The sequence below is a fragment of the Oreochromis aureus genome, linkage group 7 (genome assembly GCF_013358895.1).
Source record: "Oreochromis aureus strain Israel breed Guangdong linkage group 7, ZZ_aureus, whole genome shotgun sequence".
NCBI classification, from domain to species: domain Eukaryota; kingdom Metazoa; phylum Chordata; class Actinopteri; order Cichliformes; family Cichlidae; genus Oreochromis; species Oreochromis aureus.
The window spans coordinates 29214912-29234249 of record NC_052948.1 but is presented as its reverse complement, the minus strand read 5'-3'; the positions used below and the strand labels follow the sequence as shown (position 1 = coordinate 29234249).

At 40.9% G+C, this 19338-nt stretch overlaps 1 protein-coding gene across 3 annotated transcripts in view; it reads right to left on the bottom strand.

Annotated features, from left to right (window-relative positions):
• Positions 1 to 19338, bottom strand: part of LOC116311837 (scavenger receptor cysteine-rich type 1 protein M130-like) — a 36186-nt gene that overhangs the window by 3183 nt on the left and 13665 nt on the right. For all 3 annotated transcript variants that reach the window (XM_039615120.1, XM_039615119.1, XM_039615121.1), the window contains 10 exons: positions 13710 to 14000; positions 12771 to 13076; positions 12407 to 12694; positions 11091 to 11396; positions 10724 to 11014; positions 4100 to 4375; positions 3621 to 3947; positions 2737 to 3021; positions 530 to 835; positions 165 to 452 (listed from right to left, as the gene is read on the bottom strand). In XM_039615120.1, coding sequence (XP_039471054.1) covers positions 165 to 452; positions 530 to 835; positions 2737 to 3021; positions 3621 to 3947; positions 4100 to 4375; positions 10724 to 11014; positions 11091 to 11396; positions 12407 to 12694; positions 12771 to 13076; positions 13710 to 14000 — 2964 coding nt within the window. The remainder of the gene's footprint in view (positions 1 to 164; positions 453 to 529; positions 836 to 2736; positions 3022 to 3620; positions 3948 to 4099; positions 4376 to 10723; positions 11015 to 11090; positions 11397 to 12406; positions 12695 to 12770; positions 13077 to 13709; positions 14001 to 19338) is intronic.

Here is a 19338-nt window from a genome sequence, read left to right as displayed (position 1 = left end):
ATTCAAACAATGAGCACCAAACACAGAGTATAATGCTTCCTCCAAGTGTGTCCTGGAGGGTCTGAATCTTTCTCAGTCTTTACAATCAAGACCACTAAGCAAACATATTCATGACAGAAAGCATGTGACAGGTATAACATGGATGATGTCAGTGGTGAGCTTACCTGAGCAGGTGAAATTCATAATCATTAAAGAGTATTCTGATGTTGCACACTCCCTCAGAGCAGATCCAGATTGAACACAGTCAGGTTTGAGTCTCCAAACAGATCTGAGCAAGGACTCATTTCTAGCCTCCACATAATCAAGAGAACCACAGTGCAGGTGTTCACAGATTACGGCTGCTTTGCCCAGGATCCACTCAGAAGCTTCCACTGGTCTCCACTCTCCCAGTTTCAGCTCCAGTGATCCTGCACAGCGACTGGCTCCTCCCACCAACCTGACATCATCAGACTCTAAAACAAAGCAGAGAGTCATCAGTGAAAGAACAAAGTGAGTTTGAGCCACATCAAAGCTGCAGCTCCTCTTCTACCTGAGCAGGTGAGTCCAACAGCTTTGCCAGGTGAGCAGCTGTTTCGAGCTGAGCCTGAGCTTCTACAGTCCAGGAGAGCAGACTCATGGCCTCCACACTGGAACGCTTTGCTCCACACTGGAGCCTCCACTTCTCCATAGAGCGCCGCCTGGAGGACCGAAGGAGGCCCACAGCCGAGCTCCCTACAGACCACCTCTGCATCCTGCTGGTCAAAGTCAGCTTCACACACTGAGGACCATCTCTGGTTAGACTTCACCTCCAGTCTGCCTGAACACAGACTGGAACCATTCAGCAGCCTGACAGAGTCTGGAGATATCAGAGAAGATCAAACAGAGAGATCAGACACAGCAGACACACAAGAAAAATATTTTTTTCTGAGACTAACTTGGAGGTTTTGGGACTGTGGGAGGAAGGCAGCGTAGCCACAGAGATACAGAGAGAGGGAACAGACCACCTCTGCATGGAAGTAGATCAACCTGGAGTTGGCTGGTGGTGCTTTCACAGTTAAATGGTGTGCAAGCACCAATAGAAAAAGGAGAACACTTAAAAAAATACTTCTTATGGGGGGCTAACCTCGGCTAAGATGAACACTTCTGCTAACATTAGCCCAGTCTGATATCAATGTCACTAATTAACTTTAGTGACCACTCCTACTGCAGCACTCAATATGTACAGTGCTTGAATATTCGCAATGATCTATTTACAAAAAAAATAGTAATGTGAAGTCATGACCAGATATATCTCGCATTGAGAAGGCTATTTCTTTTTGGCAATTCAGATCAGCCAGATGACCAGACAGACAGTTGATGCAGAGTAACTTATAAATATTTGTATTTTTATTATGTTTATGTATATTCCCTTTCAGGTCTGGAATAATATCGTCTGTTGTGAAAAGTCTCTGCCTTAAACATGCACAAGGGGAACCATAGAGAGAACAATATGGGGATGGAATGGATGTGCAAATGCGTCTGCATAATGACCGAATATATATTGTTTATTTATCCTGGTAAAAAGTCTAATTAACATTAAGCATCTCTTAAATGGAGACCTGGCTAAGCAGGAAAAGTCAAGGTCAACTTTATTTATATAGCACATTCCAAACGCCCCATGCTGCACAAAGTGCTTTACAAACTGAAATGCAACTACCATAAGTAAAATGAACAACAACGATGCAATAAAATATAAAACAGAAGGAATAATACAATAAGACAATAAAATCAACTGAAACAACAACAACTAGGACTGTTAAAAGAAAACATGTTTCAGTCAAGCTGTGCTAAAAGCCAGACCATAAAAATGTGTCTTCAGTAAAGATGTAAAATGTTCCAGCATTTATACGAATCTAACAGTTAGAGGCAGACTATTCCAGAGTCTGGGACCTGCCACAGAGAAGGCTCCATCGCCACAAGATCTAAGTTTAGACTGTGGAATGAATAGCATTGGATTTTAACCAGACCTCCTGATTCTTTCTGGAGCAAAAATAAATAGACACTCAGAAAGGTAAGAGAGGGCTCAGCCATTTAGTGATTTAAAAACCAAGAGTAATATTTCAAATTGGATCCTGTAAGAAACAGGAAGCCAGTATAGAGAAGCCAACACTGGGGTTATATGCACCTTTCATTTTGTACCAGTCAGCAGACGAGCAGCTGCACTTTGGACCAACTGCAGATGATAAATAGAAGCCTGGTCTAAACCAAAGTACAGAGGATTAAAGTTGTCTAGTCTGCAAGTAATGAAAAGATCACTAACACGTTTAAAGACATAAGCTGGCAGGTTTGGCTTTACTTGGCTAGCTGTCTCAGATGAAAAAAGCTAGATTCGACTACTGCGCTCACCTGTCTACACAGTTTAAAGGAACCATCAAGGCACACACAGAGGTTTTTAACATTTGTCTAGAACCTAGCATTAGCATTCACATACATTGACAAGTTCAAATGAGGAGTTTTTGGAGGTGCTCTGGAAAACAAAGGCTGTGTAAGGGTGAAGGTACTAATGAACCCTGGCTAAGCAGAGCGGTTAACACTTGTGGCCAGTCAGTCACTGGGGGATGTGACAGTGGCAACCAAAGAAGCTGTTGCTGGTTGTTCCAGTGGACTCCTGAAGCTCTGCTTTGCCAGGCTGCTGGAAACTGTCTGGCAGTCTAGGTGATGTGTGTGTCTACCTGACACATTACTGTCAGTGTAATGTGATAATATTGATAGGCTTACCTGAGCACGTGAGATACAGAGAGAAGGAAGACAACCAAAGTTGTAAGCATTCTTTTATAGCTGATCCAGACTCAATGCAGTCGTTTTGGATCTTCCACACAGATTTCTCTGTGGAATCCTCTCGCCATTCTACTGAAACAGCAGAGCCACAGTCCAGATGTTCACAGATAACAGATGCTGCCTTTATGGTCCAGTCAGAGCCATCCATTGGTCTCCACACACCCAAATGTTTCAATTCCAGTGTTCCTGCACAGCGACTGGGTCCTCCTACCAAGCTGACAAACTCTGAGCAGAAAGCAGAGTGTCATAAGGAAAGAAGTAAAATTACTTTTGAAAAGATTAAAAACTTGACTGCTGATGGCGCTTCTGTAAATCATCACTCCTCTCTGAATACTTCTTGTAGCTGTAGAAGTATAGTTTAGGATTTTGACTGAAGCTCAGCTGAGGACTGAACGAACTCTCTCTGCTTGATTAGTAAGAAATTTTCTTTCAGCCTTGAAACATCTCAGTAACCTGACTCTGGCCTTTTTTAAAATAGTGTTTTAATAGTCAGTGAGATAAATATGAGAAACACGAGTCCGCAGACTGCATATACAGAGTTAGCGGAATGGGAAGCAGGACAACCAGTAAACTTAAAGACAACCGTTACAGGAGTGCAAAAATCATACTCTGCCATTTTCATGTGTAAAACAAAACTATTATATATGCTATCTTGTTTCCAATGAGTGTTAAGTTAATTACTAATGCATGTGATACAACAGTGTTTTCTATTGACATTTATACACTTTCTATAATCTTAGTCACATGGGCTGTTTCCAGATCATTTTCAGTAAGTTTAGATTGATATTTTTTCCAGACTGATATTTCATTATCTCTCAGCTTACCTGACACAGTGACAGACAGCTGGCGGCTCTCAGCGGTGAAGTTATGAGAGAAAACGTAGACGTGATAAACACAGCTGTAGTTTCCTTGGTGGGCGGGCTCTGCAGCAGGAAACAGGAAGTGGGCAGAGTGATTGACAGCTGGCTGGGTATAGCTGTATGTGGTGTTGGTGGAGTTGAAGGTGAGCTGGAAGGAGCCTCCTGGGTACTGTGGCTGGATGGAGCACCTGATGGTGAAGTTGGAGTGCCTGGATACTGTAAGCCCCTGCTCCTGGGACTCAGAGACCCCATCCATGGAGGACGCATGGATGATGGGCTGAACTAGCAGGTCTGTAAAGACAGTTGATTATTTAAGGTGAAGTTACAGTCACACTCAGTTGGAGCAGGTGTTTTCTGTCAGTTCTTCAGAGAACTTAAAACTTAAAGAGGGAGGATTACCCTGAAATTCTGGCTGTCATATATGAAGTCACACATGGTCTTACCTGAGCAAATTAGATCCAGGGTGTAGTTGGAGGCATTTGGTGCTGCACACTCGCTTCGAGTAGATCCAGACTGAAAACAGTCAGAGCTGATCTCCAGCACATCTGCAGGTGAGGACTTCGGTCTGATTACAGCAGAAACAGCAGATCCACAGTCCAGATGTTTACAGAGAACAGCTGCTTTCCTGAGGTCATAGTCAATTGCTGGTCTCCATTCTCCTTGATGCTTCAGCTCCACTGTTCCTACACAGCGACTGGCTCCCCCCAACCTGACAGACTCTGACGAGAAACAGACCTGACACATTTGAACTGATATTTTCCTCTTTATAAAACAAGGTTAATGTAAGAGAAAAAAATTACCATCAGACTTAGAAGAGAGACCTACTTTGTAATAACCCTCATTAACCCCAAAAAGTTCATTCTGTTCACCTGGACTTAGCATTTTCAGTGGGAGAAACATTTCAACACTCATCCAATTGACTTCTTTAGTCTCAGCTGATTACAGGTTCCTCCAATCTTATAAACAGTACATTTGCACAATGACTGAAACCAGCCAACTGAATGAACAATGGGCTGTCAGTTTACGATCATTAACCTCCTAAGACCCAAACTCTTTCATGGCATGCATTTTTAATTTTTCTTTGCTTTTTGGGTTGATTGGGACCTGATCAATATAAAAACAAAGAATTAGGGTTTTTTTCCTAATTTTTGTTTCTGAGCAAAATAAGATCCACATATGAGGACATTAGTTTTAAATTTTGATAGAACAGTGGCAGTATAATGTCCTCATAAGTGGATATCAGGCCCTTGTAGAGAAAAATTAAGTATTTTGGTCTAGACATCCCAAAATGTGATGTCCACATATGTGGACGCCAGGTCCTAGGAGGTTAATATGCAAATTGTCCTGACCATTGATCAACAACCACTGATCAAACACCATTGATCAATGACAATTGCTTAATAATTATGAGTATCATTCCCAGAGAGTTGGGGAATTGCTGCAATCAAAGCGTTGAAAAGGCTGCCAGCGGTGAGTGAGAGCGCTTGTGGTGGAGAGAGCACAGTTGCGCTATTAGGCACATGGTAGAGCACGGAGGTTAAGCTAACATGTAGCAAGAGACAACTTGCAAACTGATTCGACAGTGGATTGCTATGCCGATTGTGATTTGTTTGCGTGGCTAAACAACTGTGAGTCAACACTGATTGCTGCCAGGAAAGGATAGTCTTGAGCCTTTTCATGTCATTTAGGGAATTGGCTTATGTAGAAGTGCAATGTCTATTAATTTGTTCACTATGTGGCTGGTTCATGCTGCTATGTTACACACTGGTAAGCTGTAAGCTAGAATCATTTTGGTGTTCTGTGATGTAGCATTATTGTGTGTATTTACAATTAATATCGCACTGTTTGGTTTGATGAGTAGTGTAGGAAACTCGGGCTCAAAGACGATCATATAGGAACTTTCATTTATATTTCTGGTTATACTGGAAGACAGTTAATGAAGCATAATTCATGACTTGAGTGTTTATTAAATATTCAGCAGTTTGCATATGTTTTTTGTTTACTTGTACGCCACACCTGTTAGCCTGCAGTTGCATTACTGTAATGTTGTGTTAAAGAATGACAGTAAAGAAGGAATAACCTTATTTGAGCATCCTGTATGTTCTGACCGACACCCTAAGGTGAACACCACTGCTATCCAACCAACGCCTATACAGTCTTGCGTGAAACCCAAATTAATAAAAAGCATTTTAAGATGGTGAAAGATGTACCCTCAGGCTCCCTCCTCAATGCAGAGATGGTCTTTCACTTTTCACGTAAATGGCCTCCTTGACTCCCAGCTCATCATCGAGTGCTCATCATTGAAAGACTGTCTACTTGTATGTAGGCTTGATTCACTTGATCTAGAATTAACACCTATTGCAAACTGAGATGCTCCTCTCACGTGATTTGAATCTCTACTGTGAGGAAGAGTCTGAAAAGTTAGATTAACTATATTTAAATTTTGCTTATAGGACATTGCCAATAATCTGACATTTGAGATAGGAACTGAATCTAGTTTGTTTCTTTTAGAGGTTTCAAGAAGTTCCTTATTTTTTCATACCAACAGACAACAGTACAATCCACGCAGAACCTTCTCAAAAGGCACAGTCCATTCACACATACTGCCCAATAACTATAAATTAACCACTTCTAATATTTTGGAGAAAAGAAAAAGGTACAAACTTTTCCTCTAGTTGTTAGCAGCAGACCAGACCTCCCTCTGCCCAGCTACCTCCTCTTGCTCAAGTAGAGGGGCACCAAGGTATTGCTAAGCCTCCTCAGAAATATGACCTCTCCAGCATGTCCAGGTCTGCCCAGGGCCTCCTCTCCATGGTACATGCCTACACCTCACTTATGGGACACCCGGGATATATCCTCATCAGATGCCCAAAGGCTAACCAAGCCTCACAGGTATAATTCTTCAGGTCGATGGTTCTTTTCATCTCCAGTCTCCACCATCTAGTTCAGGGCTTACCACCATGAAAGGTTGGTGCAAAGAGCTGCACGCTACAGCTCTCTACACATCCTCAACAATAGAGTTGCAGAACATTCATTTAGACTCCGTGTTCCCAGCTTTGTTTGGAAGGCTGTCGAAGTTCTAATCGAGGTGGGACCTGAAGATCTTGTGGACCGAGGCCTCTGTAAGATGCTCCCAATGCTCACTATACATTTACCCAGGCCAGGCATGTCCAGTACCCACCTTTGCGTAACTCCTCTCTTTACCTGAGTGTACAGAACATACAGCGGCAGATCTGATGATACCATCACAAAACTGATCATTGACCTGTGACGTGGCGTGTGCTGGTGCCATGTGCACCCACGGACATCCTTTGTTATAGACAAATTAATTTGCATAGAAGTTCAGTAACTGAATAACACTTGGGTTTAAATCCGACAGGTCGCTCTTCTCAGTCAACTTCCCCAGGTCTCTATGTTACTGCCCATGTGAGTGGTGAAGTTCTCCAATAGGACCACAGAGTCACCAGATGGCGCAACCTCCAGCACCACAACCAGGCACCCCAAGAAGGCTGGGTACTCTGAATTGTCATTCAGCATATAAAATAGAATAAAAAGCAAATGAAAGTCAGTATCCAACCCTTTTGACCACGGAAAACCCCCAATGTGCAGGCAGTGAGCCAACACGATACAAAGAAAAAAAAACCTCCCCTAACTGCTGCCTCTCACCAAGTGCAACTCCAGACTTGACCAGCCCTTCTCCAGGAGGCTACTTCCCCACCAGAGAATTAACGTTCCGTGTCCCAGTCACCAGCCTCGATAAGCAGGCCTCAAATTGCCACTGCCTCTGCCCTTGACTGCCACCCAACACGCATTGCACCTGGACAGGGACCAAATCTGCAGTGATGCAGACACTGTATGACTGGAAACCCCTTCTTTGTTCCGGGTGAGCTGTAGGAAAAGTAGGTCTGGGTTTCTATGCTTAGGCTGCTGCCCCTATGACCCAGTTCCAGAGAAGGAAAAGAAAATCAGACACCAAAAAACAAGTCAGACACCCTTGGTGCAAACCCAGGTGAAAGCAAAACCTTGTTGCATTCTGCTGAAGCTGCACAAGAAGGAAATGAAGTGAAGCCACTGCCATATTTAAGGGACTATTTCAGCTTGAAGTTTAAGAAATGCAGCAGCTTTATTAGGCAGTATAAGCTGTTTGCCAAGGGAGACTGAACTAGCACCTTATAAAACTTCTGACTTCAAACCTGTGTAAGCATATAAAGGTAAGGTAAATGATACGTGTGCCCTACGAGTTAAAAAAAGAATGTTCATAGCTGAGTTTCTAGTTTAAATTTGCAAAAAAGACACTGTTGATGACATTGCTAATGTTGGTTGGCCCTGGCTATCTCCTGGTAAGTAGTTATAAGCATGCTTGTGCTTGGTACCTGATGTAGTCAAAATGTATCTGGTACATTTTAGGATATTCTAAAGGCGATAAAATAATGTTAAACAGTAATTTATTGAGGACAAACTGAAATAATTTCAGTTGGAATTGATAACTGCAGTTGCGGTCTATTTAGGCTATTAGACTATTTATCTGAAGAATGGCTAAATTCAGCCGATTATTTGCTCCATGAGTCAGCTCCATATTAGCTCTGTTGAGTCAGTTACTGATTTATGAAGATCTGTTTGAATGTAAGGGGGGAAAGGATTTCATATACGCTCAAATTTCAAATATATCAAAATTAGTAAGTGTGTAAATGTGAGACTGGTAGTTCAGCTGTCTGTAAGTGTGGTTGTGTGAGGTACTTATGCCTAGTCAGTGTATTACCCATAGCAGACAGCCCTGTCGGGGTGGCAGTATCTCAGGTGGTAGTCCAGGTCAATTACTAATCAGAAGGTTGGTGGTTTGATCCCAGCCTGCACAGATACTAACCCCAAATTGCTATCGGATGCATCCATCAGAGTATGAACATGTGTGAATGTTAGATAGAAAAAAGTGCTGGTGTGAATGAGGCAAGTTATGTCAAGTGCTTTGAGTGCTCAGAGTTGAAGAGCGCTATACATGAACCAGTTCATTTACAATCTTCCAGTTTACAGGTGCAACAACACAGCAAGAAGTAAGACTTCGTCTTTTTCACTACCTGGTCCTACACCCTCATTTTAGATTTCACACAATTTTCCCCATAAACTAATGATAAGTGAATGAATCTAAAATGGGGAGGGAAGGTGGGGCACCAAAAGGAGAATGAACAGCTTATAGAGCCGGTGGGGGGGTCATAGAGAACCAGAAGGGACATGTTTGGAGGTGTGGTCCCACAGATAATTTATCTCCAATTCAATAGCTGGGGCCACATCCTCATTTTAGGTTTGACAGCATTTTAAGTGGATAACGCCAAATGGCTTGAACATGAATTGAGGCTGTGGTTAATAAAAAAGGCCTGAGAGAGGGATGGGAGCAGCTTTCAGCCGGGGCAGATACCCAAAAAAGGCATCCAGAAGTAGTGATGAATGTGCGTAACAAAGATCAAAAATGGTTGCCTGGCTGGTTTATCTATTCTGAGTAAGGTAGCAGTTGACACTTGGAAGGGTTTGGAAACCAGTGGATTGGGAGCACCATCATCATCATCATCACTATGAAGTGCTGCCATGAGCACAGCAAGCAACGGGTGGTGATAAAACACAAATAATGAAAAAGAATATTAGCCATTCAAAAGCCCCCAGTCATGGTGTATGGTGCAGTGTCTAGCATGACAAAATGGAGATACAGGTGCACGCTTCTGATTTTGTGAGAAAAAATCTCTGTTGTTGTCTGCCACACATCAACACAAAAACTACGTTTCTGAAAATCTTCACCCAGGTTTTGAAAATCTTCTTTTTTGTTGATCCAAAATACTGTTTCGTCCAAAATACTGGACGGAAGGCAAAACACAAAGAAAGAGATATGTTTAAAAGAAAAATACCTGTGTACATGTGAATGTAACCTTAGTTTTGTCCTCTTTGCATCATTTAGGGAAAGTGATAAAACTTGTGACTCAGACCCATGCTGATTTATTGATCATGACTGTTTTTGGTGTTGGTGAAAAAAAAGCGGATTTCTCTGCTGAATCCATAGTTTATCCCAATTTTAAGATTTGTAACCCTTTGTCCTTCTTTCACTAAAAAGAAGAGACAAAAACTAGATAATTAAGGAAACGACTTAGGGGGAAATTGTTAACTGAATTCAGTTTTATTCAAAGAAGGTTTCAGCATTATGTAACAATAGCTGTAGCTGTACTTTTTGTTTGTTGTTGTATTTAGTAATGGTAGTCATTTAAAGATTTTCTAGCTCTGATCTTTTTATTGTGCTTTGCCCCAACGCTCCTACAACTGATCCAGTATCTTTTGCATTGCTGTAAAATAATGACATAAATGCTACAGGTAGAGCAGGAGGAACAGTGTGATCTGTGGGTAGGATTAAGGCAGGGGTAGGCAACTCCAGACCTCAAGGGTAGGGTTAGGGTTTCCTGCAGGTTTTAGATGTGTCTTTGGTCCAACACAGCTGATTCAAATTGCTAAATTACCTCCTCAACATGTTGCATAGTTCTCCAGAGGCCTGCTAATAAACTAATCCTTTGATTCAGGTGTGTTGACCCAGGGGGATATCTATATGGGGATATGCAGGACACCTTGGAGTCGCCTACCCCTAGATTAGGGTCACCTGCCACTATCATGTTAACAAGAATTAATTTCTGTTGAGTAGTTCCAGCCAACTGTACCATCATTGATGCCTCATCTCAAATGATGTCGCATCATTTGTTCCCGTATCTCCCACCTCGTCTTACTGTCTGTTCAGTTTCTTGGTTCACAATTCACCACTTCCATATTAGCCCATGCCCAAAGCTCACCTTCCTAGACCTAGCTGTGATTTGTGTTAGCATAGTTGCTGTTCAGGCACATTACTTCATAAACAGCTGCTGTAATCAGCAACTAAAAAACTGTTAGGCTGAAAGAGTCCTTTCAGACTGGTCAGAGGTTCCTTCAGAGGACTTCTAAATGTCAGCCATTTCATAATGGCTGGAGACAGTCTGCTGCTATTCCTGCTGCTGTGTATGTTAACCTGCTACATTACCGTCTTAATTATGTCATACATATTTTACCTGAGCAAGTGATGTTCAGGATGAAGACATGGGAACTTGATGCTGTACAGTCCTTCAGTGCAGATCTGACGTGAACACAATCATATATGATCCACCACGCAGGTCTATTTAAAGACTCATGTCTTGAGTTAACAGAAACAGCAGAGCCACAGTCCAGATGTTTACACACAACAGCTGCATCTTTCAGGGTCCAGCTAAAGGCACTCACTGTTCTCCACTCTCCCAGATGTCTCAGCTCCATCATGCCCTCACAGTAATTGGTTCCTCCCACCAACCTGACATCATCAGACTCTGAACAGAAAGCAGAGTCATCAGTAAAAGAATAAAGTGAGTTTGAACCACATCAAAGCTGCAGCTCCTCTTCTACCTGAGCAGGTGAGTCCAACAGCTTTGCCAGGTGAGCAGCTGTTTCTAGCTGAGCCTGAGCTTCTACAGTCCAGGAGAGCAGACTCATGGCCTCCACACTGGAACTCTTTGCTCCACACTGGAGCCTCCACTTCTCCATAGAGCGCCCCCTGGAGGACCGAAGGAGGCCCACAGCCGAGCTGCCTACAGACCACCTCTGCATCCTGCTGGTCAAAGTCAGCTTCACACACTGAGGACCAGCTCTGGTTAGACTTCACCTCCAGTCTGCCTGAACACAGACTGGAACCATTCAGGAGCCTGACAGAGTCTGGAGACATCAGAGAAGATCAAACAGAGAGATCAGAGACAGCAGACACACAAGAAAAAGATGGCAGCAAACAACGATTCACTGATTTAAACTCAGCACAACTCAACATGACTTCATCATTAACAACAGAACACATCTTTTAAAATTACATTCAGCTCTTATTTCTTCAGAAGCAGGTCATAACACTTTTAACTGTAATGAGAAAATACACAATCGGGCAATGTCTTGTAAGGGGAGGAACTGAAAATATTTTTCAAACTAAAAAAGATCTCTATAGTTGATTAGCTTTTAAACCTCTGATATGTTCATTTTCAAATTCTTTGAATTTTTTTGGTAACTTGTAACTGTAAAAATGATAGTTCATAGATGTATGATTAGTGCTGCGATTATTTAGAACTTAAAAAAAAAGACCAATCTCTCCATTTTCTTCCATCCATTCGGTTCAGATTTCTGAGGGGGTGGAGCCTATACCAACAGTCATGGTCAAAGGAAGCTAAATCTTGAACAAGATGTAGTGTTAAAAGAGGCATCCCTGTGCATGATAACACCTATGGCTACTTTCAAATCACCAATCAATCAAACACACACACATTAAATTTTATTTATACAGTGCCAAATCACAATGTCAGTCACCTCAAGGACGTTTATATTGTAAGCTACACCCTACAATAATATAGAGAAAACAGAGAAAACCCCAGCAATCATATGACCCTTATAAGCAAGCACTATGGCGACAGTGGGAAGGAAAAACTCCCTTTTCAGAGGAAGAAATCTCCAGCAGAGAGGTGTGAAAACACATGAGTGAAGAAAAAACACTTGTTAAAAGGGAGTTTTTTCCTTCCCACTGTCACCAAAGCGCTTGCTCATAGGGGTCATATGATTGTTGGGTTTTTCTCTGCATTATTGCAGGGTCATTACCTTACAATATAAAGCATAGCTCCTTTTGTGACTTGGCTCTATGTAAATAAAATTGAATTGATTGAATTGAATAACGACAAAAATATATTTACCTGAGCAAGTAAGATTCATGATGGGGTTGTAGTAACCTGATGTTGTGCACTCTCTCAGAGTAGATCTGGACTTAACACAGTCAGGTTTGATCCTCCACCCAAATTTTAATGATGACTTGGTTTGTTGTAAAGAAACAGCAGAACCACAGTCCAGATGTTCACAAATAGGAGCTGCATCTTTCAGTGTCCAGCCAAACTCATACATCGGTCTCCACTCTCCCAGATGTTTCAGCTCCAGTATACCTGCACAGGGATTAGCTCCTCCCACCATCCTGACATCATCAGGCTCTGAACAGAAAGCAGAGTCATCAGTAAAAGAATAAAGTGAGTTTGAACCACATCAAAGCTGCAGCTCCTCTTCTACCTGAGCAGGTGAGTCCAACAGCTTTGCCAAGTGAGCAGCTGTTTCTAGCTGAGCCTGAGCTTCTACAGTCCAGGAGAGCAGACTCATGGCCTCCACACTGGAACTCTTTGCTCCACACTGGAGCCTCCACTTCTCCATAGAGCGCCCCCTGGAGGACCGAAGGAGGCCCACAGCCGAGCTCCCTACAGACCACCTCTGCATCCTGCTGGTCAAAGTCAGCTTCACACACTGAGGACCAGCTCTGGTTAGACTTCACCTCCAGTCTGCCTGAACACAGACTGGAACCATTCAGCAGCCTGACAGAGTCTGGAGACATCAGAGAAGATCAAACAGAGAGATCAGAGACAGCAGACACACAAGAAAAAGATGGCAGCAAACAACTATTCACTGATTCAAACTCAGCACAACTCCAACATGACTTCATCATTAATAACATCATTAACATGCATTACATTTTGACCATTTTCAAAACTTGTTTCTTTTTGTTCTTAGTGATAATAGCCTTTTATGACTTTAGGTATTCCATTGTTTTATTCTCAAATCTGCCTTGTAGCTCCTTTTTTACTTGGATGTATTCATTTATAGTTTGGACTGGAAACATAACCTCTATCTTTGATTTTAGTGTGTTTTCAAACACACATGGAGCAGACCTCCACAGTAGCCAGGTCACAACAATCAGCTGCTGCTTGTCAGCAAAGACTTTCTACAGTCAGGGTGTGTACAATGGGATTTGTTGTAATTAGTGGATAGCATGTTTTTGTTGTTTGTCATGAGGGCAGATAAGAAGGTACTGATGGGACACAGTGGCTCAGAAACTGAAGGAGACCTTTAAAAGAGGTGGTTGGTTCTGACAAATCCTACAGTTTTCTCTGTTGTGACTCCTGAGAAGCTGATGTGAACGTGTTGCCCTTATGACACACTTTATACTTATAGGCTCACCTGCACAGGTGACATTGGTGATGACAGGAGATGAATCTGATGTTACACAGTCTCTCACAGCAGATCCAGACTGAATACATTCAATTTCCATTTCCCACACAGATTTGTTTGGGGTCTCAATTCTCCATTCTACAGAAACAGCAGAGCCACAGTCCAGCAGTTGGCAGACAATAGCTGCATGTTTCAGGGTCCAAGCATAACCATCCACTACTCTCCACTCTCCCAGATGTTTCAGCTCCAGTGTTCCTGCACAGTGACTGGCTCCGCCCACCAACCTGACATCATCAGACTCTGAACAGAAAGCAGAGAGTCATCAGTAAAGAAGTGAATTTACTTCTGAAAAGCAAAGTTGACTGCTGCTTCTGTGAGTATTTGATTTCTGCATTTACCTGAGTTATGTTTTTCTTCAGCCTGGACTCCTGAAAAGAACATTAGAGAAAAAAGTTGCCATTTTAAAGCAGGACTCTGATTGGACTCGTTTTACCAGTCTGACATGTAAAACACGAAGTCATAAATCAACATCGCAGTTTTTAAAGACTTCATGGAGCACAAAGCAGGACTCAGGATGCATCTACTATGTTATTGGCAAGTCACCAGCAGACGTACATTTCAAATTGAATCATTTATGTGTCATAGCAGAGCTAAAAACAATTAACGAGAATCAAATCCCAAATTCTGAATACTGTAAAGAAATAAAGGCAATACATTAATCCATATAAATCGATGCAATTAATAATAATAATAACAATGATAATAATAATAATCATCATCATAATAAATGTATTAACATACAATAAATGTAATATTAAGGAGGGTGAAACCAAACTTCTGTCATTTGGTTTTTACTGAAGCTGTTTGGTGGTGTAAACCTGCCTTCCTATTATTTAACCAAATGCTCATTCGCACACTGACAGTGTGTCCTCGCACACTGACACTCTCCAAAGTCAACCAAGTTAGTCCAACTGTGTGGGTCTACATGTTTGAGAAAAAACTGCACGCCATGAATCCAACAGTTTGACAAAATCAAATCAATCTCAACTGGTTCATCTGCAGGGCTGCTCTATCTTCCGCATGACTCTTTAGTTATGAGTGTGTCTCATTGCAATCACTGACGACCTGACATCCAACCTATCATTCCTCTGGTATCTTAATAAAAATTCATCTATTGCCAGATATTTCTGATGTAGTTGTTGTTCTCACTCTGTCTCTCCTCTCAGTCCGTTCTGGTCCTCATTGCTTAAAGTAATCTTGTTTTGTCAAAACTGTCGGTGTGTCAAAAGCATAATATGATGATGATATACCAGGAGATGATGTTCCATTTTTCAGCATGCAGGGTTAATATTGCAAAAAGTGAACCTGTGATAAAAAGGGTGAAGTGAAACAGAATCAAATATAAAAACAGTGTAAATAAAATACAAAAAATCAATCAATCGATAAACTTTATTGATCCCGAAGGTTGGCCCCGAAGAAAATTGGGTTAGGGCTGCTGGCCTTATGCCGCCGCCATCTCAAACCAATGCAAAAACCCAAAGATCCAAATAAATCAGCAGCTTATGGCATCATATTAGAATTTGCAGGACCCTAACCTTCAATCTAACCCTTATTAGCAGCCAGTATAACTATCATTACTGATTGCACATGTATCCACAGCTGAAGAGTAATGATTGTGCGTTTTTTCTGAGCAATGCAGCTGGCAAACCACACTGGGATATAGTATGTCAGTACACTTATCCTTATCCTTATATCCTTATGAAACAGAGAGTAGATGTATTTGAATTAAGTCTACACACTTAAAGAAGTCCAGGTGCTTTTCTTTCCAAGCTCCTTAGACCACCAATAAGATATACAATTATGAGTTAAGAACACAAAATGTTAACTGAAAATGTGTAGACTTTAACCTTTTCATTGAATATTCTCTGGTATCTAAACAAACATTCTATTCAATTCAATTTTATTTATATACCGCCCATTCTACTTTTAAATACTCTAGGAACACCAAGTAAGCCTGCAGTGTGAGAGCGAAGTGCTCTAATAGGGTGATATGGTACTACAAGGTCATTAAGATAAGATGGGGCCTGATTATTTAAGACCTTGTATGTGAGGAGCAGGATTTTGAATTCAACTCTGGATTTAACAGGAAGCCAATGAAGCAAGGGCGTAGATTTGGTTTTGACATTGGTGGGGACGGATGATTCAACCACCGAACTCTGGCCTGTTTTTTTTTTTTTTGCTTTCCTTTTTGTCTTTGCTTCTTGATAAAAAAAAGAAGAAATATACTTGCCTACATATGCTATTCTACATGCTTTTAAACCACTTAAAATTGCAATTCATAGTTTTATATGTGAATTATATAATGTTAAATTACTATTAAACAAATGTATTTTAGACTTTAGTTTACTTCAGCCATATCCCATATAAATCAGGTATCATACAAAAATAAAAATAGCTTCAAATACAGTCATGACAATGAAAGAATATGACTTTAAGTACTTAACAACATTACTTCAGTTATATTACACCAACATCTCTTATACATTAGCACTAAGGGAACAATGAATGACCTGGTGGTTTTTGTCCATAAAACTACTCATCTAAGATTACCACAAAGTAAAAGATCTCTCAGCAAAATTATGCAACATTTTAGGCACACTATACAAACATTACTGATGAGTGACTCATCAGTAATGTTTGTAGGGTGAGTGCATTTTTAAAACAATTTGTGCAAACTGCACTACAAGGTGGAATATTTGCAAAATCATGACTACCTCATATTGTCTCAAAAATTAACCCTATGAATATGTCAGTACCATTAGATTGAAATTATTGTGTCACCAACATTTTAACATTAGACATATAATGTTAACAGCCTCTGTAAACTAATATCCTGGCTTGCTCGAGGCTGCCGTTTTCTCTGACAGTTTCAATCAAAATTAGAAATGCTACTCTGAGACTGAGAGAACTAATAGTGCTGCCTGTTGGGCAGTTAGTTTCCAAAACACGTTATTCATGGTTACATACAATTTTAGACTGATGTGGGCCAAAGCCTAGCATAGCCTGTAACGTTATTATGACGGACACATTTTATGAGTTAACTTGGCTTTAAGTGACTTACAGAGTTCTTTGAAAAATACTTTCATATATCCAGGTTCTTCCTTTTTGCTGCCATCTTCCTCTCATCCTTGCAGGTCCTCGCAGCGCAGGCTTGCCGCTGCTAAAACTAAACAGAGCTTCCTGAAAGGCACAGCCAATCACATTGGCCATATTTGTCACATGAGGAAGGGCTCCAGTAGAGAACGTAATTTAAATCTTTCTGCACCGCTGGGTGAATGAGACGTTGGCATATCGTGTTTTTTTTTCTATCGGGTTTGTTTTTCTTTACTCGAAGAGATGAAATTATTGGTGGGGACATGTCCCTTCCGTCCATGCCAAATCTAAGCCCTTGCCACTCATCATCATCAGTGAAGAAGTCTTACAGTGAGTCCTGCTGTACAGAGATCATCACTGAATATAGACCCGTCTGACATGCAGATAAAAACAACTGACAAATGACTGTCAATATATTAAAATATGGCTTTGATTTTACAAAGTCTGAAGGATTCTAACTAGAAGGTGTTTTTAAAAACTGAACTCTCTCTGTGTGTGTGTGTGTGTGTGTGTGTGTGTGTGTGTGTGTGTGTGTGTGTGTGTGTCCTACCTGAGCTGCACAGGAGCAGCAGCACTAATAGGTGATCCATCTCCAGCTGTATGTCTCTCTGCTCTGATCATCATGTGCTGTCCTCAGTATATTTCTGCTAACAGGAAGGGGCGGGATGGTGGGATGGTTGGTTGGTTGGTTGTGTCTTATTCTTCAGTGTCTTATTGAACATATCATTTAGTAAAAGATCAAATATCCTGTATCCAGGCCCATGATTTTTTTATGCTATAAATTCTCATCTGTTCGGAGTTTATGGCACCAGCCAAGCTTCACATGCTTATGATGACCAGCAGCTAGAATCATATGTACTCATGACATGAATAACAGTTTGAACATGTGATTTTTAGATGTATAAAAGTCAAGTAGATTTTGACCCAGAAGGACTCTGGTTTAAATACATGTGTGAAACCATATTTTAGTTTGTTTATTTTGGACAGAAATATAGACGTGATGAGCAGAATCTTTCATTCTGAATTCAGGTCTTTTTTTCTGTCCATCAGACATGCCGTCCATCAACAGCACATCTAAATCCACCCCAACATCCCACAGAGTAGTCAGCAGTAACTGATGCTGGAATTCTGTCATTCTCATTAAATTCACATCATTTAATCAACACCAAAAACTAAATTTTACTGGCAACAAATGTAGCAGTAACTATTTCTACAAATGATGTAAAATCTGAAATTACATTTTCCAAATGTTTGCTGAAGGTGGGATTACAAAGCAGTTTTAAGAGGAAAAAAGTCACCACATTTTATATTCCATAATTTCTCTTCCCTGTTGAAGATAAAAGCTCAGAAAGAGTTGTAAATTACCAGTGTTCATCAAAAATCCAGAAATTTTAACTCATGTTATTTGATAACATCTGTATTTCTTTACTGCAGGACAAATGTACGAGAATGTTACGACAGTGTGTTCTGATAATAGGGTTAAAACTGGAAATGGATGAAGGGCTGAAGTGCAAACTTTTCTTTATGACTCAGAAGAAGAGGATAAGAGAAGATATGTTTTATTATTTAAACAGCTATAACAATAAAAAACACAACCTGTATTAAAATAAAAATACAGTTAAAGTTAAATTAGTAATAATTAATAAGAAAAAGGAACCAAATTACATGCAGGTACTGTGGTATGAAGCAGGCATGATTATCTGTGCTTATGGCAGCAGAACTGAAACAAAAACCGTAAAAACCTGCTAAAGGAAGCAGTTTTGCTTCATATAAACAGCACAGATAAATTATTAAATGACTTTTCAAAAATAGTGAAGCTCATAAAGAAGGTTAGTCAGCATTCACCAGTTCCTCGTCTTTCCCTCTTGACCTCTAATCGCTGATGGAAGGAAAAAGCGCTGCCTGACTTTATCCTGCTTCATCATGCAGATTTTGCTTCCTCTGAAAATTTATGATGCTGCATTAGCCTCTTCACACACACTGTTAGAGCACTTTGTCTGCATTCACACTCTCATACTCTGACAGTTCAGTACTCTCCAGCCAATGCTTTAACATGCATACTTGAGGAGGCAAGGATCAAATAACTAACTTTCCCATTAGTAGATGAACCACTCCACCTCCTGAGCCACGCACACCCGAGACCTCACTGCTGTTTATTCTGCACAGCCTTCTGTGTTTAACGAAACTGGTGTGAGGAAGTAAAGACTGATGAGCAGGAGGCACAGAGGAGGAAAGAGCTAAAGGAGGAGAAAACTGAGATTAAAGAAGAACATCAGGGTTCGCCTCAATTCAGCTGATAACAGTGTGTAATAAAAGAGGAGTTAATACAACAGCTGATAAAACAAAATGACTTCATTTGAAGGTGACGTCAGTTAAATATGATCTATTCACAGCCACTGCTCTGCTTCATCATATGAGACATGTCTGAGTGTAACGATCAACATTATTTTAATAAAATCATTTTAATACAAATAAGACAAGAATT